General features: G+C 45.1%; 1 protein-coding gene across 1 annotated transcript in view; it reads left to right on the top strand.

The window, feature by feature from the left end:
• Positions 1-19,488, top strand: part of TRMT44 (tRNA methyltransferase 44 homolog) — a 39,832-nt gene extending 20,344 nt beyond the window's left edge. The window contains exons 8-11 of the mRNA XM_073647756.1: positions 672-855; positions 2,020-2,395; positions 4,368-4,484; positions 19,204-19,488. Coding sequence (XP_073503857.1) covers positions 672-855; positions 2,020-2,395; positions 4,368-4,484; positions 19,204-19,436 — 910 coding nt within the window. The 3' untranslated portion in view covers positions 19,437-19,488. The remainder of the gene's footprint in view (positions 1-671; positions 856-2,019; positions 2,396-4,367; positions 4,485-19,203) is intronic.
• Positions 19,489-20,698: the final 1,210 nt, after the last annotated feature.

The following is a 20,698-nucleotide window of genomic DNA, read 5'->3' as shown; positions in this document are numbered from 1 at the left end:
GTGCAGCTACTGTTCTCTGTAATCAGCCATTCATACCTGACTGTATGGGCCTCCGAGACTCTGGGTGCCCCTGATGTGTGTCTTTAAACCCTTAGTGACATCCGCTGTATATGTAGAACAGATGTAAATATTGCTTGTATGGACCGGGCTCAGTAGCTGAGCCTGCTCCCTTCAGCACAGGTGTCGGCAGTGCAACACAGCAGGCACCTAGCAGTAACTGCTGCAACCAGAGCTAGCTCCCATCCCAACACCTTAATCTCATTACATAGAACATTAAGTATTTCTCAATTGGACATAATTTCACACAAAACCTCAAAAATGGGCCGGACAAAATTGCTTGCACCTGTCCAAAATTGTGGGTAAACAACTTTGTTTCAAGCATGTGATGCTCATTCAAACGCACCCATGGCAAGTAAAAGGTGGAGGCAATATGAAAATCACACCTGAAACCAGTTAAAAAAAATCTTTGCAGTGTGTGCCACACTAAGCATGGAGAACAGAAAGAGGAGAAGAGAACTGTCTGAGGATTGTTTGTCTCACAAAAAACAATCCCTCATACAAGGAGGAGCCGCTCGCTGTGTGTGATGACAGCGCAGGGTCCCTCTACAGTAGTAAGTGAGTGGATAGGGCGCCTGCTTGTTTCTTGCCTTGAACGACGTCTTCTCCTCCAGGTCATCTTATTCTTGCCGCTTCTTTGTGTTGCCGTGCTGCTTCTTCAACTTCTATGGAAAATACAACCGGAAATCCAGTAAAAAGACTCAGTACCGAGAATACCTTGATTTTGTCACTGAAGTTGGCGTTCAATGCGGATTCATTGTGGAAGAGGATTGTCTGAGAATTCCATCCACTAAAAGGGTAAGTGCCCCCCTCCTCTCTCTGATATTTTAGCACATTCCGTGCTGATTCTGTATTATACTCCAGAGCTGCACTTACTATTCTGCTGGTGCAGTCACTGTGTACATACATTACATTACTTATCCTGCACTGATCCTGAGCTACATCCTGTATTATACTCCAGAGCTGCGCTCACTATTCTGCTGGTGCAGTCACTGTGTACATACATTACATTACTTATCCTGCACTGATCCTGAGTTATATCGTGTATTATACTCCAGAGCTGCACTCACTATTCTGCTGGTGCAGTCACTGTGTACATACATTACATTACTTATCCTGTACTGATCATCAGCTCTGGAATATAATACAGGATGTAACTCAGGATCAGTACAGGATCAGTAATGTAATGTACACAGTGACTGCACCAGCAGAATAGAGAGTTCAGCTCTGGAGTATAATATAAGAAGACGTAACTCAAGATCAGCACAGGATAAGTAATGTAATGTATGTATACAGTGACTGCACCAGCAGAATAGTGAGTGCAGCTCTGGAGTATAATACAGGATGTAACTCAGGATCAGTACAGGATAAGTAATGTAATGTATGTATACAGTGACTGCACCAGCAGAATAGTGAGTGCAGCTCTGGAGTATAATACAGGACTCAGGATCAGTACAGGATCAGTAATGTAATGTACACAGTGACTGCACCAGCAGAATAGAGAGTTCAGCTCTGGAGTATAATACAAGATGTAACTCTGGATCAGTACAGGATAAGTAATGTAATGTATGTATACAGTGACTGCACCAGCAGAATAGTGAGTGCAACTCTGGAGTATAATACAGGACTCAGGATCAGTACAGGATCAGTAATGTAATGTACACAGTGACTGCACCAGCAGAATAGAGAGTTCAGCTCTGGAGTATAATACAAGATGTAACTCTGGATCAGTACAGGATAAGTAATGTAACATATGTACACAATGACCCCACCAGCAGAATAGTGAGTGCAGCTCTGGAGTATAATACAGGATGTAACTGTGGATCAGTACAGGATCAGTAATGTAATGTATGTACACAGTGACCCCACCAGCAGAATAGTGAGTGCAGCTCTGGAGTATAATACAGGATGTAAGAGTACAAGATAAATAATATAATTTCCTTTCTGATCACCTATTTGCAGGTGTGCCTTATAGGGAAGTCGCGGGGTTACTCTCCTGCAGAGGAGCCACAGGCCGATGCCCGGAGGTCTCAGTACATATCCAGTCATGCCGCTGACCCTATAACACATGCTTCTGGGACCTGTGGACATAACACAGACTCTGCACACGATGCCACCGATGTCACCTCGGATGGCACTAACCATTGCCTAAAGCCAGAACCTGCAAACTGGATATTGGGGTTCAGGCCCAGAGACAAAGTGGAACAAGTCAGGAACTGCGCCTTACTGCCCAGGGACTTCACTGATAAGGTGGTGCTGCAGGTCGCACAGCTATTACTAGAAGAGAAGTACGACCGCTCTACAGACGGAGGAGCCCAGCAAACCTGGAACAATGGCAGTAAGCATCGGCATTTTTCTTTTTAACCCTTTGTTGAGGGTTGTCCGGCACCCCTCACTGAATATCTTATTTTTCGGATTATAAGACACTTCTTACCGTAAGACGCACCCCAGGTTTAGACAGTAGAAAAGAGGAAAAAAACAGTTTTTCCTGTTAATTAAAACTTCCCTGGCCATGTAAAGTACAGGGGTCATTATCACTCATTTTATTGTACTAGGGGAGAATATGGAGGTAATAAATCTGTTGTTAGTGTTTCTCTGCAGTGTTATGCACACACACAGCTCTGCTATATGTGCATATATAGACACACACACACACACACACACACACACACACACACACACACACACACACACCTGCTACATATGCACATATACATACACACACACACACACAGCACTGCTACATAGGCACATACACACACACACACAGAGCTCTGCTACATATTCACATATAGACGCGCGCACACACAGCTCTGCTACATATGCACATATAGACGCACACACATAGCTCTGCTACATATGCACATATAAATGCGCACACACAGCTCTGCTACATATGCACATATAAATGCACACACACACAGCTTTGCTACATATGCACATATAAATGCACACACACACAGCTTTGCTACATATGCACATATAAATGCACACACACACGGCTTTGCTACATATGCACCTATAAATGCGCACACACACGGCTTTGCTACATATGCACCTATAAATGCGCACACACACACAGCTCTGCTACATATGCACCTAAAAAAACACACACACAGCTCTGCTACATATTCACATTACACTATATATTACTTCCTGCAGTTCCTGATCAGGACCTGTACGGAGGCTGTAGGAGTTGAGCAGTTGCAGTACCGTCCACATGATTAACTCAAGCACATTTCAAGTCTTAAATCAGTCACATGACCTGAAAGGTCCTGCAATTACAATTGCATAAGGTCCTGCTGCCTCCGTTCAGTCCCAGCAGCTTCGTCTCCTGCTCTGCACTGATCACATAGATCCATGTCAGACAGGAGGAGAGACAGCAGCTCTCTCTGATTGGGAGGGGGGTGGTTTCAGCGTTCTCCTGCATCACAAGAAGCTGTCTCCGGACTACAAGAAGCACACACGCTCAAGGATAGTTTCAGTTTCTTAGCCCTATGAATACACTTGATGGTGGACATTAACACAGGAAGAAGCCCAGAACAGGGGACATTACTGGAAGCGGCCCAGAACAGGGGACAATAAGACAGGAAGGAGCCCAGAACGGGGGACATTATTACTGGAAGGGGCCTAGAACAGGGGACGTTATTGCAGGAAGGAGTCCAGAACGGGGAACATTATTGCAGGAAGGAGTCCAGAACAGGGGGGGACATTATTACTGAAGGAGCCCAAAACGAGGGATATTATTGCAGGAAGGAGCCCATTACTGGAAGGAGCCCAGAATGTGGGACATTAGTACTGGAAGGAGCCCAGAACAAGGGGGGGGGGGGGATTATTACAGGAAGGAGCCCAGAAGGGGGACGGGACGGATTATTACAGGAAGGAGCCCAGATCGAGGAACAATTATTGCAGGAAGGAGCCCATTACAGGAAAGAGCCCGGAATAGGGGACATTATTACTGGAAGGGGCCTAGGCTTTTTCTAGTGTAAAAAACAAACATGGAGCTCTAAGATGATGTAAGTGGAGCCCAATACAGTCACACGATGCCAAATAATAATGCTGTACAGGAGAGGCATTAGTATTAAAGTCGCATCTGGCGGTTACATACATTGGAGGCTCCTTAGGAAATAGTCGACCTAGATTGATACCCTGTAAATTCTGCCTTGTTATCTAGGACTAGTACCTGAGGTTTTTGCGGTGCGGTGTGTGTTCTAGTATATGGCAGCAACAAGGCACGTGTAGAGGACACTTATGTGTCTTACTTGGAGCACGAGGATGCCAGTTTTGATGTTTTTTCATATCCATTATAGGAAGTCTTCCATTGCGGGAAGTAGCTGAAGTCCTTGAAAAGGAAACATTACAGAGACTGAAGAAGGAGTGCGGAGGTCTGCAGACCCTGCTCAGGAACAATCATCAGGTGTTTCAAGGTAACGTTAATACATTACCACCGCCGGCATCCTCTCGTCCCTGGGTTGGGGGCCGGCGTCCCCTCGTCCCTGGGTTTCTGCACACAACTGCTGAGACGCTGCGCAATTGGCAGATATTGTGTGTCCTGGCAGTGTACAGGGTGGAGAACCACTTTAAGTGGATCACAAATATTCCTATGGATGACCAATGTTAGGTGTCCTTTAAACCTTCACATTAACATACATATCAGGACCTGGTTTTTGTTACATGGTGGCGAAATCCAATGTGACTGTATATATCGGACCACGGTGCTTTGCAATAAAGCGGTTTCCCCCTTTAGCATGAAGCGTCCCTGCTCATTAATGTTAAAGGTGTTGCCCTTTTCAGAAAACTTATTGTAATAGGTTGCTGTAACAATATAAAAAAAAGTGTTACTCGCCCTCCCCGGGTCCAGAGCTGTGTCTCTGCCGCTGCTTCGGTTTCTGTTGTTTGCCTGCAATGTTGACGTCAAGTCGACAGCACTGCAGCCAATCATTGAGCTCAGTGGAACGTGGTATGTATATATGTGGAGACACGGGGGGAGTCAGTGGGTGCTCTCGTCCGCTAGCCCTAGACCGCATGGACAAGGGCTCATCCCACTGAATGCCCACACTCCTTTCCCGTGGGCAGAAAACTATTCAGACAACAGTATGGCAATACTTTATTCAACCACCAACATACAATAAAACATGTAGTACAGTCCCAGAAAATACACAAGATGGTGCAAAATGACAGTCTCACCCTTCTGTGACTCGCGGGGATTCAGTGCAGCTGCGACCTTGGGCCTTCGAAGGTCAACTACCCCCACCATTGGCACCCTGCTTTTGGTGTGCACCCACAGAGAGGAGGTAATGACAAGCTTAGCAAGCTGACAATTGAGGTACGTGACTAGGTGTCCGGAGGGTCCCAACTTGGCTTCCCCAAACGTCTCCATGGCTTCCGTGATGGTAAATGGAGCAGATCTATTTTCTTGCAGTTAGGACATTGGTCCTTAAGCTGGCATCCTATAGAATGTCAAATCTGTGTCCCTCTTGATGGAGCCATGGTGTTTTGGCAGCTGTCCTGCAGAGGGTTCCTGGCTCTGGTTTTGTAAAGTCCCCTTGATAGAGCCATGGTGTCCTGACAGTTGCTTTTGTAGAGTCTCTCTGGTTGTGGTTTTGTAATGTCCCAAATTTGTATCTCTCTTGGAACAGAGGCAGATCCCCCTGTTATAGTTCAGATCTGTCCTTCAAGCCATCATCCACAGGTCAGGGGGAAGGTGAGAGAGGCTAGTTTCTCATTGTTTGTGTATTTAGATTGTCCTCCACCGTTTTGCAGGTCAACAAACTACATGGACTTACCCAATGGCTAATCAGCATATTAGCAAATATCGATTGTTCAATGACCCTGCATCCCTGTTTTGCAAAAATAGCAGACACTAACCTGTAGGAGCTGTTACAAGAGGTACACAGCAACCATTCTGAAATTTCACAAACATTAATTCTAGTGTCAAAATTCACTTTTATGACAATAGGCCATGTTTCTTGACCAACCGAAGAAAAACGCACAAATTCAATAGTCAACATTCAGTCAATACCCCATGTCTCCTGTCCTACTGAAAATAGACATCTGGATATTTAAGATTAAATTCTGTCTCGTCACAATATAGCATTCAAGTTTCTGTGAAAGACAGGACTAAGCAGGAGGCGTGTAAAGACCACAAGAGCGCCAGGTAGCAACCTCCCTCTTCTACCCTACGCCACCAGGGAATACACTGTTAACCCTTCTGTCTTAGCCCATTATATAGAATACCATATTATCCCTGTCCTTCCCTAGTCTGCCAGCTAATAAAGTATTATCCCTTGTTCTTCTCTAGCCCACCATGGAATACAATAATAACACTTCTTCTACCCTAGAGGACCAGGGAATATAATATAAACCTCTATTCTACCCTAGACCACCAGGGAATATAATATAAACCTCTATTCTACACTAGACCACCACAGAATATAATATAAATCTCTCTGCTACCCTAGACCACCAGGGAATATACTATAAACTTTTCTTCTACCCTAGACCACCAGGGATTATAATATAAATCTTTCTGCTTTCCTAGAGCACCATGGATTATAATAATAATAATCTTTATTTTTATATATCGCCAACATATTCCTCAGCGCTCTACATACATTATCATATAAACCTCTATTTCACCCTAGACCACCAGAGAATATAATATTAACTCCTATTCTAGACCACCAGGAAATACAATATTAACCTACGCGTCCACCCCCATTCTAACGTAGACTACAAAGAAATAAAATATTAATGGTGGTCTAGCGTAAAACGGGTATAATAACCCTCAACTATTCTAGTCCACCAAAGAGTGCATTATTAGCCCTCTATCCAAGTCAACTTTGGAATACAGTATTAACCCTTTCTTTACTTATACCACCAGGGCATACAATAATAGCCCTTCTCCTATCCTATACCACCAGGGATTAGAATATTAAGCTTTTCACTATAGACCTCCAAACCTGGTGCCATTAACCCTTTACACTACCTCAGACCACCAGCCAGGTTTTACGTGATTTGACATGTTTTTATTTACTTGTTTTCGGATTTTCTAAACTTGTAGCATATGATAATCTGGAAAATGTGGGGAAAATAAGTATTTGATACACTGCCAAATTTGCAAATTTTTCCACCTACAAAGAATGGAGACGTCTCCTGTGAGAGGCTGAATCTAAAAATAAAAACCAGAAAATCACATTGTATGATTTTTACATAATAAAATTGTATTTTATTGCATGAAATAAGTATTTGATCACCTACCAACCAGCAAGAATTCTGGCTCTCACAGACCTGTTAGTTTTTCTTCAGAAGCCCTCCTACTCTGCACTCATTACCTGTATTAATTCCATCTGTTTGAACATTTGTCTACACACTCAATCAATCACACTCCAACCTCTCCACCATGGCCAAGACCAAAGAGCTGTCTAAGGATACCAGAGACAAAATTGTAGACTTGCACAAGGCTAGGATGGGCTACAGGACGATAGGCAAGCAGCTTGGTGAGAAGTCAACAGCTGTTGAAAACACCAAGATTACTTACCGATAGCCGGTTTTTCCAGAACCCATGACAGCACACCTGAGAGAATCCACCCATCGAGGACAGGAAACCATCTGAAATAAAAGGGCGGCACCTCTCCCCCACTTCAGTTGGTTACAGTGCATTGAGAGGACCTCCATAAAAAAGTTATATACAAAATCCAACACCACATCATATAGCACCCAACAAACGTGCACACCCATATGGTGATAAAGAAAGAAGGGGGGGGGATATATGGGTGCTGTCATGGGTTCTGGAAAAACCGGCTATCAGTAAGTTTCCTTGGTGTTTTCCCGTCACCCATGACAGCACACCTGAGAGAATTTTGGAGAAAGAAACACCTTAGGGAGGGACCACCGCTTGCAGCACCCTTCTACCAAAGGTTAAGTCAGATAGGCAGGATAGATCCAAACGATAGGGTTTGAAAAAGGTAGATGGTGATGACCGGGTAGCGGCCTTACAGATCTGATATATCGATACCTCTGTCTTCTCTGCCTAGGAGGTAGCCACGGCTCTGGTGGAGTGCGCCTTGATGCTGTCAGGGATCGGGGTGTTACTAGTAGAGTAGGCTAAGCAAATGGCCTCCCTAATCCATCTGGATATAGTTGCTTTTGTCACACCATAACACTTCCTACTCCCCTGGAAGGCTACAAACAGGGATTGGCTGCGCCTCCACTGGCTAGTTACATTTATGTATTGTAAAAAAGCCCTTCTAACATCAAGGTTATGAAACTTTTGTTCGGGTTGTTACAAAAGGAGGGCAGAACAATTTCCTGAGATCTATGAAACTTGAGCGCAACCTTGGGAAGGTAGGCTGGATCAGGCCTCAATACTATTCTATCCTCAAATATTGTGTATATGGAGGATTTATGGATAGGGCCTGCAAATCACTTACTGTACGGGCTGATGTTAAAGCCACCAAAATAATTGTTTTGAGAGTTATGTATTTTGCAGACAACTCCTGAACTGGAACTGGTTCAAAGGGTTTTATAGTTAGGGCGTCAAGCACTAAATTCAGGTTCCATGGGGGAACTTTGGGTATTGAGACTGGCCTAGATCTACCGCAAGAATTAATGAACCTTGTAATCCATTTATTGGCTGCGAGATTACGGTTATATAGCGCACCCAAGGCAGAAACCTGGACCTTATACGTACTGGTAGCCAGACCTAACTCAAACCCCTTCTGTAAAAACTCCAGGATGGAATTAATTGAAGGTTTTTGGCTTAACTGCTTTCCTAGGAAATCTAAAAATTTTACCATAGCATAGATTTTGCTGGTTATGGGCTTTCTACTTCTTAATAGAGTAGACACTAAACCTGTTGAAAAACCTTTGCCCCTCAATATTGCCCTCTCAAATTCTACGCTGCTAGGTGGAAACCCTTCACTTGAGAGTGGAATATTGGTCCCTGTGCCAGAAGGTCCAAGGTCTCTGGTAGAATCCATGGGTATGATAGTGACATAATTCTCAGGAGGGAGAACCATGGTCTCTTTGGCCAAAAGGGGGCTATGAGAATCACTCTCACTTGATCCTTCCTGATATTCCTCACTACCAGATGTATCATAGCTATTGGAGGAAACGCCAAGGAATCTGGAGAGCATCTATTACCAATGGGTTTCCCCTTTGGTCTAGTGAGCAGAACTTTTCCACTTTCCTGTTGTTTTTGTCTGCGAACCAATCTATCGCTGGTAGACGCCATAGCTGTACTATCTGTCAGAATACTCTGAGATTCAGGGCCCATTCCCCTTGTCTCAACTTGTTGCGGCTTAGGAAGTCTGCTCTCGTGTTTTCTATGCCTCTAATGTGTAGCGCCATAAGAGATAGGAGATTTTGCTCCGCTATTTGAAAAAGCCTGCCTACTGCTTCCAGAAGAGAATGAGATCTTGTTCCCCCCTGGTGGTTTATGTAAGCCATGGTGGTTATGTTGTCTGACAACCCAAACATGACGACCCTGGAGTAAAGGGAGGAAGCCTTTTAAAGCGTTCCTCACTGCCCATAGCTCTTTTAGATTTGACGACCCCTCTTTCTCTAGAAATGACCAAGAGACTTGGTCGTGATGATGTTTTGTACTGGTGGGTCCCACTGGACCCCTAAAGTTAAATTTGACCTGTCTGTCCACCACAAGAGGGATTTCCTGGTTCGCAAGGAGAGATGTACCTTTCCTTCTAAATACCCTTTTAACAATTTTTGTGCTGACAAGATTTCCCACTGAAGGTTTCTTGTGTGAACTTGGGCCGACTTGACCGCCGGAATGCATGATGTTAGAGTACCTAGCAGGGACATAGCCTTCCTCAAGGACGTGTCTGGGGTGTGTATGGCTGCCGAGACCAAATTTGTGACTGTCTATTTTGCTGTCGGGTAGAAGACAAGTCTGACACTCGGAGTTTAGACTAAATCCCAGAAAGGCCTGGACCCTTACGGGTTCTAGTCTTGATTTTTGGGTGTTGACCAACCAGCCTAAGTTCTGCAAGACAACCATGACTTGTTTCAGTTGTGAAATACAGTGGCTCTCTGAATTCCCCACTATAAGGAAGTCGTCCAGATATGGTATTATGACTGTGTTTTGAATGCGGAGAAAGGACGTCACCTCGGCTATTGGCTTGGTGAATACCCTTGGAGCAATCGATAACCCGAAGGGAAGAGCTTGGAATTGGAAGTGTCTGCAACTTCCTTGGATGTAAAGAGCAACCCTTAGATACTTCAGATGGTCTGAGTGAATTGGGACGTGATAATACGCGTTTTTGAGCTCTATCACCGCCATAAAGCAATTGTGAAAAAGAAGCTTTATTGTTGAATTTATCGATTCCATTTTGAATATATGGTTGTCTACAAATCGGTTGAGGCCTTTTAGATTTATAATAGTTCTGAATGAACCGTCTGGGTTTTTTTATTAGAAAGAGAGGGGAATAAAATCCCCTTCCTTTTTGACTGACCAGAACCTCGCATAGCACTCGTTTGTTCAAGAGGCTCAAGATCTCTGATTCTAGGGCCAGCTGTTCGTCTGGGGATTTTCTTACAGTGGTCATCACAAACGAGCGCCTTGGTCGCTGAAGGAATTGAATCCTTAATCCATCCCACACTATGTTGAGGACCCAGGGACTGGAGGAAATGTTTTCCCAGGCCTGAACAAAATGAGACAGTCTTCCTCCTACTTGTGGCCTGGCGTCATTGTGGAGGTTTTTTGGAGGCGGCGGAGGGACCTCCGAACATATATCCAGACTCTTTCTTGTTCTTCAAATCCCACTTTCTTTTTTCTCCCATGGGGGCGACCTCTACTAAATTTCCCCCTCCGAAAATAGGTCTCCCTGGCGTCCGCCGAAAACCCAGGGAATCTTCCTTTTTTGTCGCTCGCTTTCTCAAGGACATCTTACAATTTTTTGCCAAAGAGAAATTGTCCATCACGGGATAGAACACAATCTAGACTTTGATTGTAAGTCCCCAGGACATCCCTTGAGCCACAGAGCTCGTCTTGCCGAGTTTGATAGACCAGCCGACCTAGCTGCCAGTTTTACAGAGTCCACAGAGGTATCTGCTAGGAAGGCGGACGCACCATGCAATAGGGGAAGGTTGGCTAGAATTTTTTCCCTTGAGGTCTTTTTATCTTTCAGCTGATTTTCCAACTGCTGTAACCATACCATAAAGGAACGAGCGGTACACGATCCTGCAATGGCTGGTTTTAGACCTCCTGCTGCTGATTCCCAAGTATGCTTTAAGAAGGCATCTGCCTTCTTGTCTAACAGGTCTCTAAGTACCCCTAAGTCCTCAAGAGGGAGTGCCGATCTCTTTGATCTAGATACAGCAGCGTCAATTTTTGGCACCTTATTCCAGTTTTCAGAGTCCTTTTGGCCAAAGTGATATTTCCTTTTTGAGGATGAAGGCAAGGCCCCTACTTTCTCAGGCTTCCTCCATTCCCTATTGATAAGTGCCTGGACCTTAGCGTTCACCGGAAAGATGCGTTTTTTCTTCTCTTCCAACCCTCCAAACATATGATGTCTTTTAGGGACTTAACAGATTAATCTTCCTTTAGCCCCATAGTGGTTCTGACAGCTTTCACCAATCTATCTGTGTCTTCCAAAGGGAAGCATGGTCTCCCCCCCTCTATCACTGTCTGAAGAGGATGAGGCCCCACTACGACTCTGTCCATCTGATAACAGAGGAGTCAGAAGAAGGATCAGATATGATTTTTCTAAAATTTTCCTCAAAATTGTTTTAAGGGAACCCTCTACCTCCGATCTGATGACAGACCTGAGGCTAGCTGCAAAATCCGGGGAACCCTCCCAAATGGTTCTCTGAATGCAGTCCGAGCAGAGCTCCTTCTGCCAGTCTATTGCTAGGGGGTATTTGCATTTCGCACATTCCCTGTTCCGCTTCTTGGCGGTAACTTTCCTGGGTTCCTCCTGGTGATTTAAACACCCAATAGGAGTCCCATTAGCAAATATATCTAGTGACATTCATGAAGATCACTCACCCCGCTACCGCGGATACCGGAATTGAAGACTGTTTCAGGATACGCAACTCATCCCTCCTGGACCGTGGAGTCCTGAGAAGCTTTACCCTTCTGACTGGGACGACTGCTGCTCCTTCCACTGGACCCTCTAGACCGGCGAGCAGACTGAGGTGGTAGTGAAGGTGGTAGCGACTGTGGCCGTGGCGTCAGCTGCTGCTGCTCTGTGTCAGACATTATGACAAGACTTTGAGCAGCGTTCTGACCCCAAGTGCTCCTTTATATAGGGAGATGAGTGGGGTCAGCCACCTCCAGATCCCTATGGTCTCCTTCCAGTGATTTGCCCCCTCCCCCTGCCCGCCTTTTCAGCAGCCGCCGCCAGCATTTTGCCATGCCGGCCGGCATTGCACAGGGCGCCACCATCTTTTTTCCGGCGCCGCCCCCGACGTCATCGAGGCACGCCCTACCCAGCGTGCCCTGCACCACGACGTCGGAGGCACATGACCGCGGCCACTTCCGGTCACATGGGAGGCAGGGGGAGGGTGGCGCGGCGGTGTACAGAAGCCCAGGACCTCTGCACTGCCCGCACATGCAACAGGTCCCCGGGAAACCTGCAGACGGCGCTACCAGCACCTGAAGGCCGGTGCCACGGACAAGAGCCTGCTGTTCCAGTGCCGGGACAGGCCTGGCTAAATCTTCTTAGCATGACCGCTGCCGATTACTTCATGAGGATTCCCATCAAGGACAGGAAACCAACTGAAGTGGGGGAGAGGTGCCACCCTTTTATTTCAGATGGTTTCCTGTCCTCGATGGGTGAATCCTCTCAGGTGTGCTGTCATGGGTGAATGGAAAATGGAAGAAACACAAGATGAATTTCAATCTTCCTTAGTCTGCGGCTCCATGCAAGATCTCGCCTCGTGATGCAAGGATGATTCTGAGAAAGGTCCGGAATCAGCGCAGAACTATACGGGAGGACCTGGTCAATGACCTGAAGAGAGCTGGGACCACAGTCTCAGACATTACTGTTAGTAATACCCTACACCGTCATGGATTAAAATCCCTGCAGGGCACGCAAGGTCCCCCTACTCACGTCAGCACATGTCCAGGCCCTTTTGAAGTGCGCCAATGACCATCTGGATGATCCAGAGGAGGCATGGGAGAAGATCATGTGGTCAGATGAAACGGAAATAGAACTTTTTGGTATCAACTCCACTCGCCCTGTTTGGAGGGAGAAGGATGAGTACAACCCCAAGAACACCATCCCAACCGTGAAGCATGGTGGGGAAAACATCATGCTTTGGGGGTGCTTTTCTGTAAAGAGGGACAAAATGACTGCACCATATTGAAGGGAAGATGGGTGGGATCATGTTTCTTGAGATTTTGGCCAACAACCTCCTTCCATCAGTAAGAGCATTGAAGATGGGTTGTGGCTTCCAGCATGACAATGACTCGAAACACAGCTAGGGCAATTAAGGAGTGGCTCCGTAAGAAGCATTTCAAGGTCCTGGAGTGGCCTAGTCAGTCTCCAGACCTGAGCCCAATAGAAAATCTTTGGAGGGAGCTGAAACTTAATGTTGCCCAGCGACAGCCCCGAAACCTGAAAGATCTGTAGAAAATCTGTATGGAGGAGTGGGCCAAAATCCCTGCTGCAGTGTGTGCAAACCTGGTCAAGAACTACAGGAAACGTCTGACCTCTATAATTTCAAACAAAAGTTTCTGTACCCAGGGCTGTGGAGTTGGTAAGCCAAACCTCCGACTCCTCAATTTCCACGACTGCGACTCCCTCATACACGGCTCATGTTTAAGTGATAAATTTACTGTAGCACAGATTCATCTCAGCTAAAACTCTAGACCCTTAGATCAGGAATAGGACAGACATTTATAGGACATTTCATAACGTTCCCAAATTCTTATGAATAAAATATTCCCCACAAACTGCATTGAACTACTGTACCCAATTTATTATATATTTTAGGAGTTGGAGTCGGTCCATTTTATACCAACTCCAATTCCACCAAAATGGGCTCCGACTCCATGACTCCGATTCCACAGCCCTGTCTGTACCAAATATTAAGTTCTGATTTACTATTGTATCAAATACTTAATTGATTAGCATTTTATTGTATGAAATATGTAAAAATCGTACAATGTGATTTTCTGGATTTTTTTAGATTCTGTCTCTCACAGGTGAAGTGTACCTACGATAAAAATTACAGACCTCTCCATTCTTTGTAGGTGGGAAAACGTACAAAATCGGCAGTGTAAGTAAAGCTGCATTAAGATGCAGAACAATAACTAGAGTAAATGACCACATTCGGAACCAAAATGAATATAATTAATAATGAAGGGCATCATTAAATCTGTAAGAGGCAGATTCCCTGCTTGCTGACAGGTTCCAGGTAGCAAGAATGTTGTTTCCTACACTGCAGAGAAGAAACTAATGAAAATAACCAGGTAATACGGATCTATCACTGACGCTGGGTTCTTCACGCCACGACCATAGACTGTGTTAATCACTGTTGTCCACGTGGCTTAACCTCTCATCCGCCTGACTTTTTTTTGACGATACATAAGATGATAAAGACGTTCTCCGCATTCGGAGGAGCACCTTCTGTTTGAGCCATCAGTACATTTCTGGGTCAGAATAAATTGCTGTTCTGACCTCCGCTCCTCCGCCAGGTGGACGGACCCTGGGGCTAAATGTAAACCGGAAAGGGGAACAGAAATGCAATTTCTTCAAAAATGTAAACTACGACCTTACTAAATGTAATAACCTCTGTCTGAGAAAAAGGCCGGAGAGCGAGAAAGCCAGAAAAACACAATAAAAAAATGCAATAACGATCATCCGGTGCGGAACAGAACGTCGGGTGCCGTCAGCTGGGTCTGACCGTCCTGTGTAATGCGGCTGGGAATAGACACAACGTCCATGTGGGAAGAGAATGTCAGAAGCGCGTGAATGTGACAGCGACTGCACCAGGGACACCACGGCAGGAGCCAAGCATAACAAATGGTCGTGAAATAATCTCCCCTGTGCCGCCTTTAGTATTAACTCCCCTGGACCCTTTATTATATTAATAATGACCCTGCACCTCCTTCTAATAATACAACCCCTCCCTGTGCTTCCTTATAATAACCATAATGCCTCCTGTGCTCTCCTATAATGATAACTTGTGCCTCTTTATAATAATGCCCCCTCCCCCTGTTGTGCCTCTATAATAATGCCCACTCCCCCCTATTGTACCTGTTTATAATAATGCCCCCTCCCCCCTATTGTGCCTCCATATAATAATTCCCCCTCCCCTCTATTGTGCCTCCATATAATAATGCCCCCTCCCCGTGTTGTGCCTCCATATAATAATGCCCCCTCCCCTCTATTGTGCCTCCATATAATAATGCCCCCTCCCCTTCTATTGTGCCTCCATATAATAATGCCCCCTCCCCTCTATTGTGCCTCCATATAATAATGCCCCCTCCCCTTCTATTGTGCCTCCATATAATAATGCCCCCTCCCCTCTATTGTGCCTCCATATAATAATGCCCCCTCCCCCCTTATTGTGCCTCTTTATAATAATGTCCCCTCCCCACTATTGTGCCTCCATATAATACCCCCACCCACCCTATTGTGCCTACATATAATAATGCCCCCTCCCCATATTGTGCCTCTTTATAATAATGCCCCCTCCCCATATTGTACCTCTTTATAATAATGCCCCCTCCCCCCTATTGTGCCTCCATATAATAATGCCCCCTCCGTTCTATTGTGCCTCCATATAATAATGCTCCCTCCCTTCTATTGTGCCTCCATATAATAATGTCCCCTCCCCACTATTGTGCCTCCATATAATACCCCCACCCACCCTATTGTGCCTCCATATAATAATGCCCCCTCCCCATATTGTGCCTCTTTATAATAATGCCCCCCTCCCCATATTGTACCTCTTTATAATAATGCCCCCTCCCCCCTATTGTGCCTCCATATAATAATGCCCCCTCCGTTCTGTTGTGCCTCCATATAATAATGCCCCCTCCCTTCTATTGTGCCTCCATATAATAATGCTCCCTCCCTTCTATTGTGCCTCCATATAATAATGTCCCCTCCCCACTATTGTGCCTCCATATAATACCCCCACCCACCCTATTGTGCCTCCATATAATAATGCCCCCTCCCCATATTGTGCCTCTTTATAATAATGCCCCCTCCCCATATTGTACCTCTTTATAATAATGCCCCCTCCCCCCTATTGTGCCTCCATATAATAATGCCCCCTCCCTTCTATTGTGCCTCCATATAATAATGCCCCCTCCCTTCTATTGTGCCTCCATATAATAATGCCCCCTCCCTTCTATTGTGCCTCCATATAATAATGCACCCTCCCCTGTATTGTGCCTCCATATAATAATGCCCCCTCCCCTGTATTGTGCCTCCATATAATAATGCCCCCTCCCCTCTATTGTGCCTCCGTATAATAATGCCCCCTCCCTTCTATTGTGCCTCCGTATAATAATGCCCCCTCCCTTCTATTGTGCCTCCGTATAATAATTTCCCCTCCCCTCTATTGTGCCTCCGTATAATAATTTCCCCTCCCCTCTATTGTGCCTCCGTATAATAATTCCCCCTCCCCTCTATTGTGCCTCCATATAATAATGCCCCCTCTCCCCCTATTGTGCCTCCATATAATAATGCCCCCTCCCCTCTATTGTGCCTCCATATAATAATGCCCCTTCCCTTCTATTGTGCCTCCATATAATAATGCCCCCTCCCCTCTATTGTGCCTCCATATAATAATGCCCCCTCTCCCCCTATTGTGCCTCCATATAATAATGCCCCTTCCCTTCTATTGTGCCTCCATATAATAATGCCCCCTCCCCCCTATTGTGCCTCCATATAATATTGCCCCCTCCCCCCTATTGTGCCTCCATATAATATTGCCCCCTCCCCTCTATTGTGCCTCCATATAATAATGCCCCCTCCCCGTGTTGTGCCTCCATATAATAATGCCCCCTCCCCTCTATTGTGCCTCCATATAATAATGCCCCCTCCCCTCTATTGTGCCTCCATATAATAATTCCCCCTCCCCTCTATTGTGCCTCCATATAATGCCCACTCCCCTCTATTGTGCCTCCATATAATAATGCCCCCTCCCCTCTATTGTGCCTCCATATAGTAATGCCCCTTCCCTTCTATTGTGCCTCCATATAATAATGCCCCCTCCCCTCTATTGTGCCTCCATATAATAATGTCCCCTCCCCTCTATTGTGCCTCCATATAATAATGCCCCCTCCCCTCTATTGTGCCTCCATATAATAATGCCCCCTCCCCTCTATTGTGCCTCCATATAATAATGCCCCCTCCCCCTATTGTGCCTCCATATAAAAACTCCCCCTCCCTTCTATTGTGCCTCCATATAAAAACTCCCCCTCCCTTCTATTGTGCCTCCATATAATAATGCCCCCTCCCCTCTATTGTGCCTCCATATAAAAACGCCCCCTCCCCTCTATTGTGCCTCCATATAATAATGCCCACTCCCCTCTATTGTGCCTCCATATAAAAACGCCCCCTCCCCTCTATTGTGCCTCCATATAATAATGCCCACTCCCCTCTATTGTGCCTCCATATAATAATGCCCCCTCCCCTCTATTGTGCCTCCATATAATAATGCCCCCTCCCCTCTATTGTGCCTCCATATAATAATGCCTCTGAGCACAGACGTACTCCAAAATCCTGGAACCCCATAGCCAAAGCCCTATCACGGTACACAGGCGCAGTCACAGAGGGGCGTACCTCACAACATTCAACCCCTTCACCCCCGGGCCTTTTTCAGTTTTTGCACTTCAGTCTTTTGCTTACCTTCTTCCCAGAGCCATAACTTTTTTTTTTTTTTTTCTTTCGGTCAATATGGCCGTGTGAGGCCTTGTTTTCGTGCAGGACGAGTTGTACTTTTGAATGACACCATTGGTTTTACCATATCATGTACTGGAAACAGGAAAAAAAATCGGTGTGGTGAAATTTAAAAAAAAAGTGCAATTCAACAATTGTTAAAAAAAAAAAAAAAAAAAAAAAAAAGAGTTCACTAAAGGCTAAAACTGACCTGCCATTATGATTCTTCAGGTCATTGAGTTTGTAGATAATAAGCATGTATATGTTCTTTTTTATTTACGTGGTGAAAATAAAATCCAAAGTTTGTAAAAAAAAAAAAAAAAAAAAATGCCAGAGCCCGCATCAAAGTGGGAAACACTACATATGACGTGTTTTATACGTAATATGTCGTGAAGGGGTTAAAGACATGGGGAGTGGGATGTATTGCAGCACTTTTGCCCCTACTGTAGCCCCTTGGTGTTCTCACCCACTATAATACGACTTCCATGGCTTCCATAGAGTATGGTATTTCAAAAATCCCCCTCACATTTTTCTTCATACATAACATGATGGTCCCAAAAACCCCACAGAGTATGGTGGGCACCCACCCTCCCCCACACTGTGATTTTTTTTTTTTTTTTCTCCAGCCCCCCTACGCAGTGTGATGGCTGCCCCAGCCCCCCTACGCAGTGTGATGGCTGCCCCAGCCCCCCTACGCAGTGTGATGGCTGCCCCAGCCCCCCTACGCAGTGTGATGGCTGCCCCAGCCCCCCTACGCAGTGTGATGGCTGCCCCAGCCCCCCTACGCAGTGTGATGGCTGCCCCAGCCCCCCTACGCAGTGTGATGGCTGCCCCAGCCCCCCTACGCAGTGTGATGGCTGCCCCAGCCCCCCTACGCAGTGTGATGGCTGCCCCAGCTGCTTTGGCTGCTTTGAACTGTTTGGCCACACCAAGGGCGCACTGAGTGTCTGTGCTTGGTTTGAACAGTCATTCTGGGCTGAATTTCCCTTTAAGAAAAAGACTAATAAGAGTTGCGCACTGCTCTTTAAGGTCACTGACTGATTTTCGGTTAACTCATTCTGCAGCCAGCGATGTGCAGGGAAGTAAAGAGTCTGTAAAAGCCAAACGATGCAACATTTTTTTAATGTAACCTAATTGCAAAAATTATTTTTTATCCCTAAATTCATACATTTAAGAAAAAACATCTTCCCGCCAGGTGTCTATAACTTTTAAGTTTACCATCCACTGATCTCTCCAAATCCTTTTCCTTGCTAGATATTGATCTCTTCTCCTTTTTTTTTCTTCTAAGTGATGAATTCAATGGTTTCCATTCGTGATTGGGCCCAAGAGACACAAACCGCTTCCGATAAGCACAGGACAGAAGCCAAACGCAAACTGTCAGCCGACGCAGTAAAGACACGACTCTGCTGGTTCTATATCAACCACCCCGGTGGCTGCCCGCGCGCCGCCATCCATTGCCCTTACGCACACGGAGCTGAAGAACTACGGCCGTCTTCTTTTCCCAAAAAACATAGACAATGACGATCCATCTATATTTTGTTGTTTTTTTAATTAAATGTTCTGTTCCGATCAATTCTCTATTGCTGTAATTTATTGTCTGTTTTTTATTTATGTTAATTCTATTTTTTTTTTTTTTGCCTTTTTTTCATTCTTTTTGCTCTTTTTCCGTCGAAACTCAATAGAAGTGAATGACTTTGATTTTCTTATAATTAGGATCTTTATGTTATAATTGTTTTTTGGTTGAAGTATGAGGAAAAAGTGGCTGGCGGATATTAAATTCTTATGTCTATTGTCGAAGAACAATAAGGTGCGGGGTGAATTATTGCCTACTGAACCCTGCGAGAAGCCGCATTTAAACAATTAGGCTGGTGACTAGAACACTGGAACAATCTGAGCATTTAACCTTCATTTCGCACTGACGCACTTTCTTCTGCACGCTTTACCTGAGCACTTCCAGATGTCCATGTCGGGATGTCTTTTATACCTCGGATTGGTTTTATTCATGTTACTAGACAAGTTCTATGCAATAACGGTCCTACAAAGCATTTATTTTTTCAATAAGGAGCTAGTTTTCATAATTCTGATTGTCCTCTGTTATTCCTCCTGGAAATGTATTACTAAATTGAAAACTGGGTCTTTACCTGATCAATAATGTCTGTCCTTGAATATTGATTGGATAGTAATGCTCTGAATAAGGATCATTGTATTCCAAAACCCATGATATTTGTATATGGATGATCACCCTGTTGATTTTAAATCCGATTTCAATTATTCAGCTTTTAATCCTTTAATTCGGCGATGCTAAAAAAAAAAAAAAAAAAATCCTTTTCCATAATTTTTTTTGCTGATTGGACAATGTCAGACACTCTAGGTACCCACCCTATTTTTTTTTAATGGGGTTTTCCGGGCTAAATTTCTGCAGTGCCTCTGCCAGCTCTTGGGGACTCCTCACCCGACGCCGGCTTTGGGGGTCTCGTCACCCGTCAACCACTAGAGCTGACAACAGAGCAGAATCCTTTTCCGGATTCGACAATCTGTATTGTGCTGGTGACGCTGCAGAAATTTGGGTTCCACTCGAAGAACCCCAGTAAGAGGACAATACTTTCCATTATCGTGTTGCTCTGTTGTTCCTCCTGGACTTACTAAAATAGACATGTCTTATCTTCCATGATCGTCCACTACAACCGGAGAGATATTCTAACTTTGGAATTTTGTTTTTATTGCTTAAGATTGTGTCTTGTGGTCTGAAAAATACTGTCTTTTAATAGCTGTATGGCCGTTAC

Source organism: Phyllobates terribilis, unplaced genomic scaffold (assembly GCF_046119375.1).
Source record: "Phyllobates terribilis strain yellow unplaced genomic scaffold, ASM4611937v1 Scaffold_1__5_contigs__length_1240528914, whole genome shotgun sequence".
Lineage (NCBI taxonomy): Eukaryota > Metazoa > Chordata > Amphibia > Anura > Dendrobatidae > Phyllobates > Phyllobates terribilis.
Note: the sequence above shows the minus strand (reverse complement) of the source record. Positions and strands in the feature narration are given on the sequence as shown.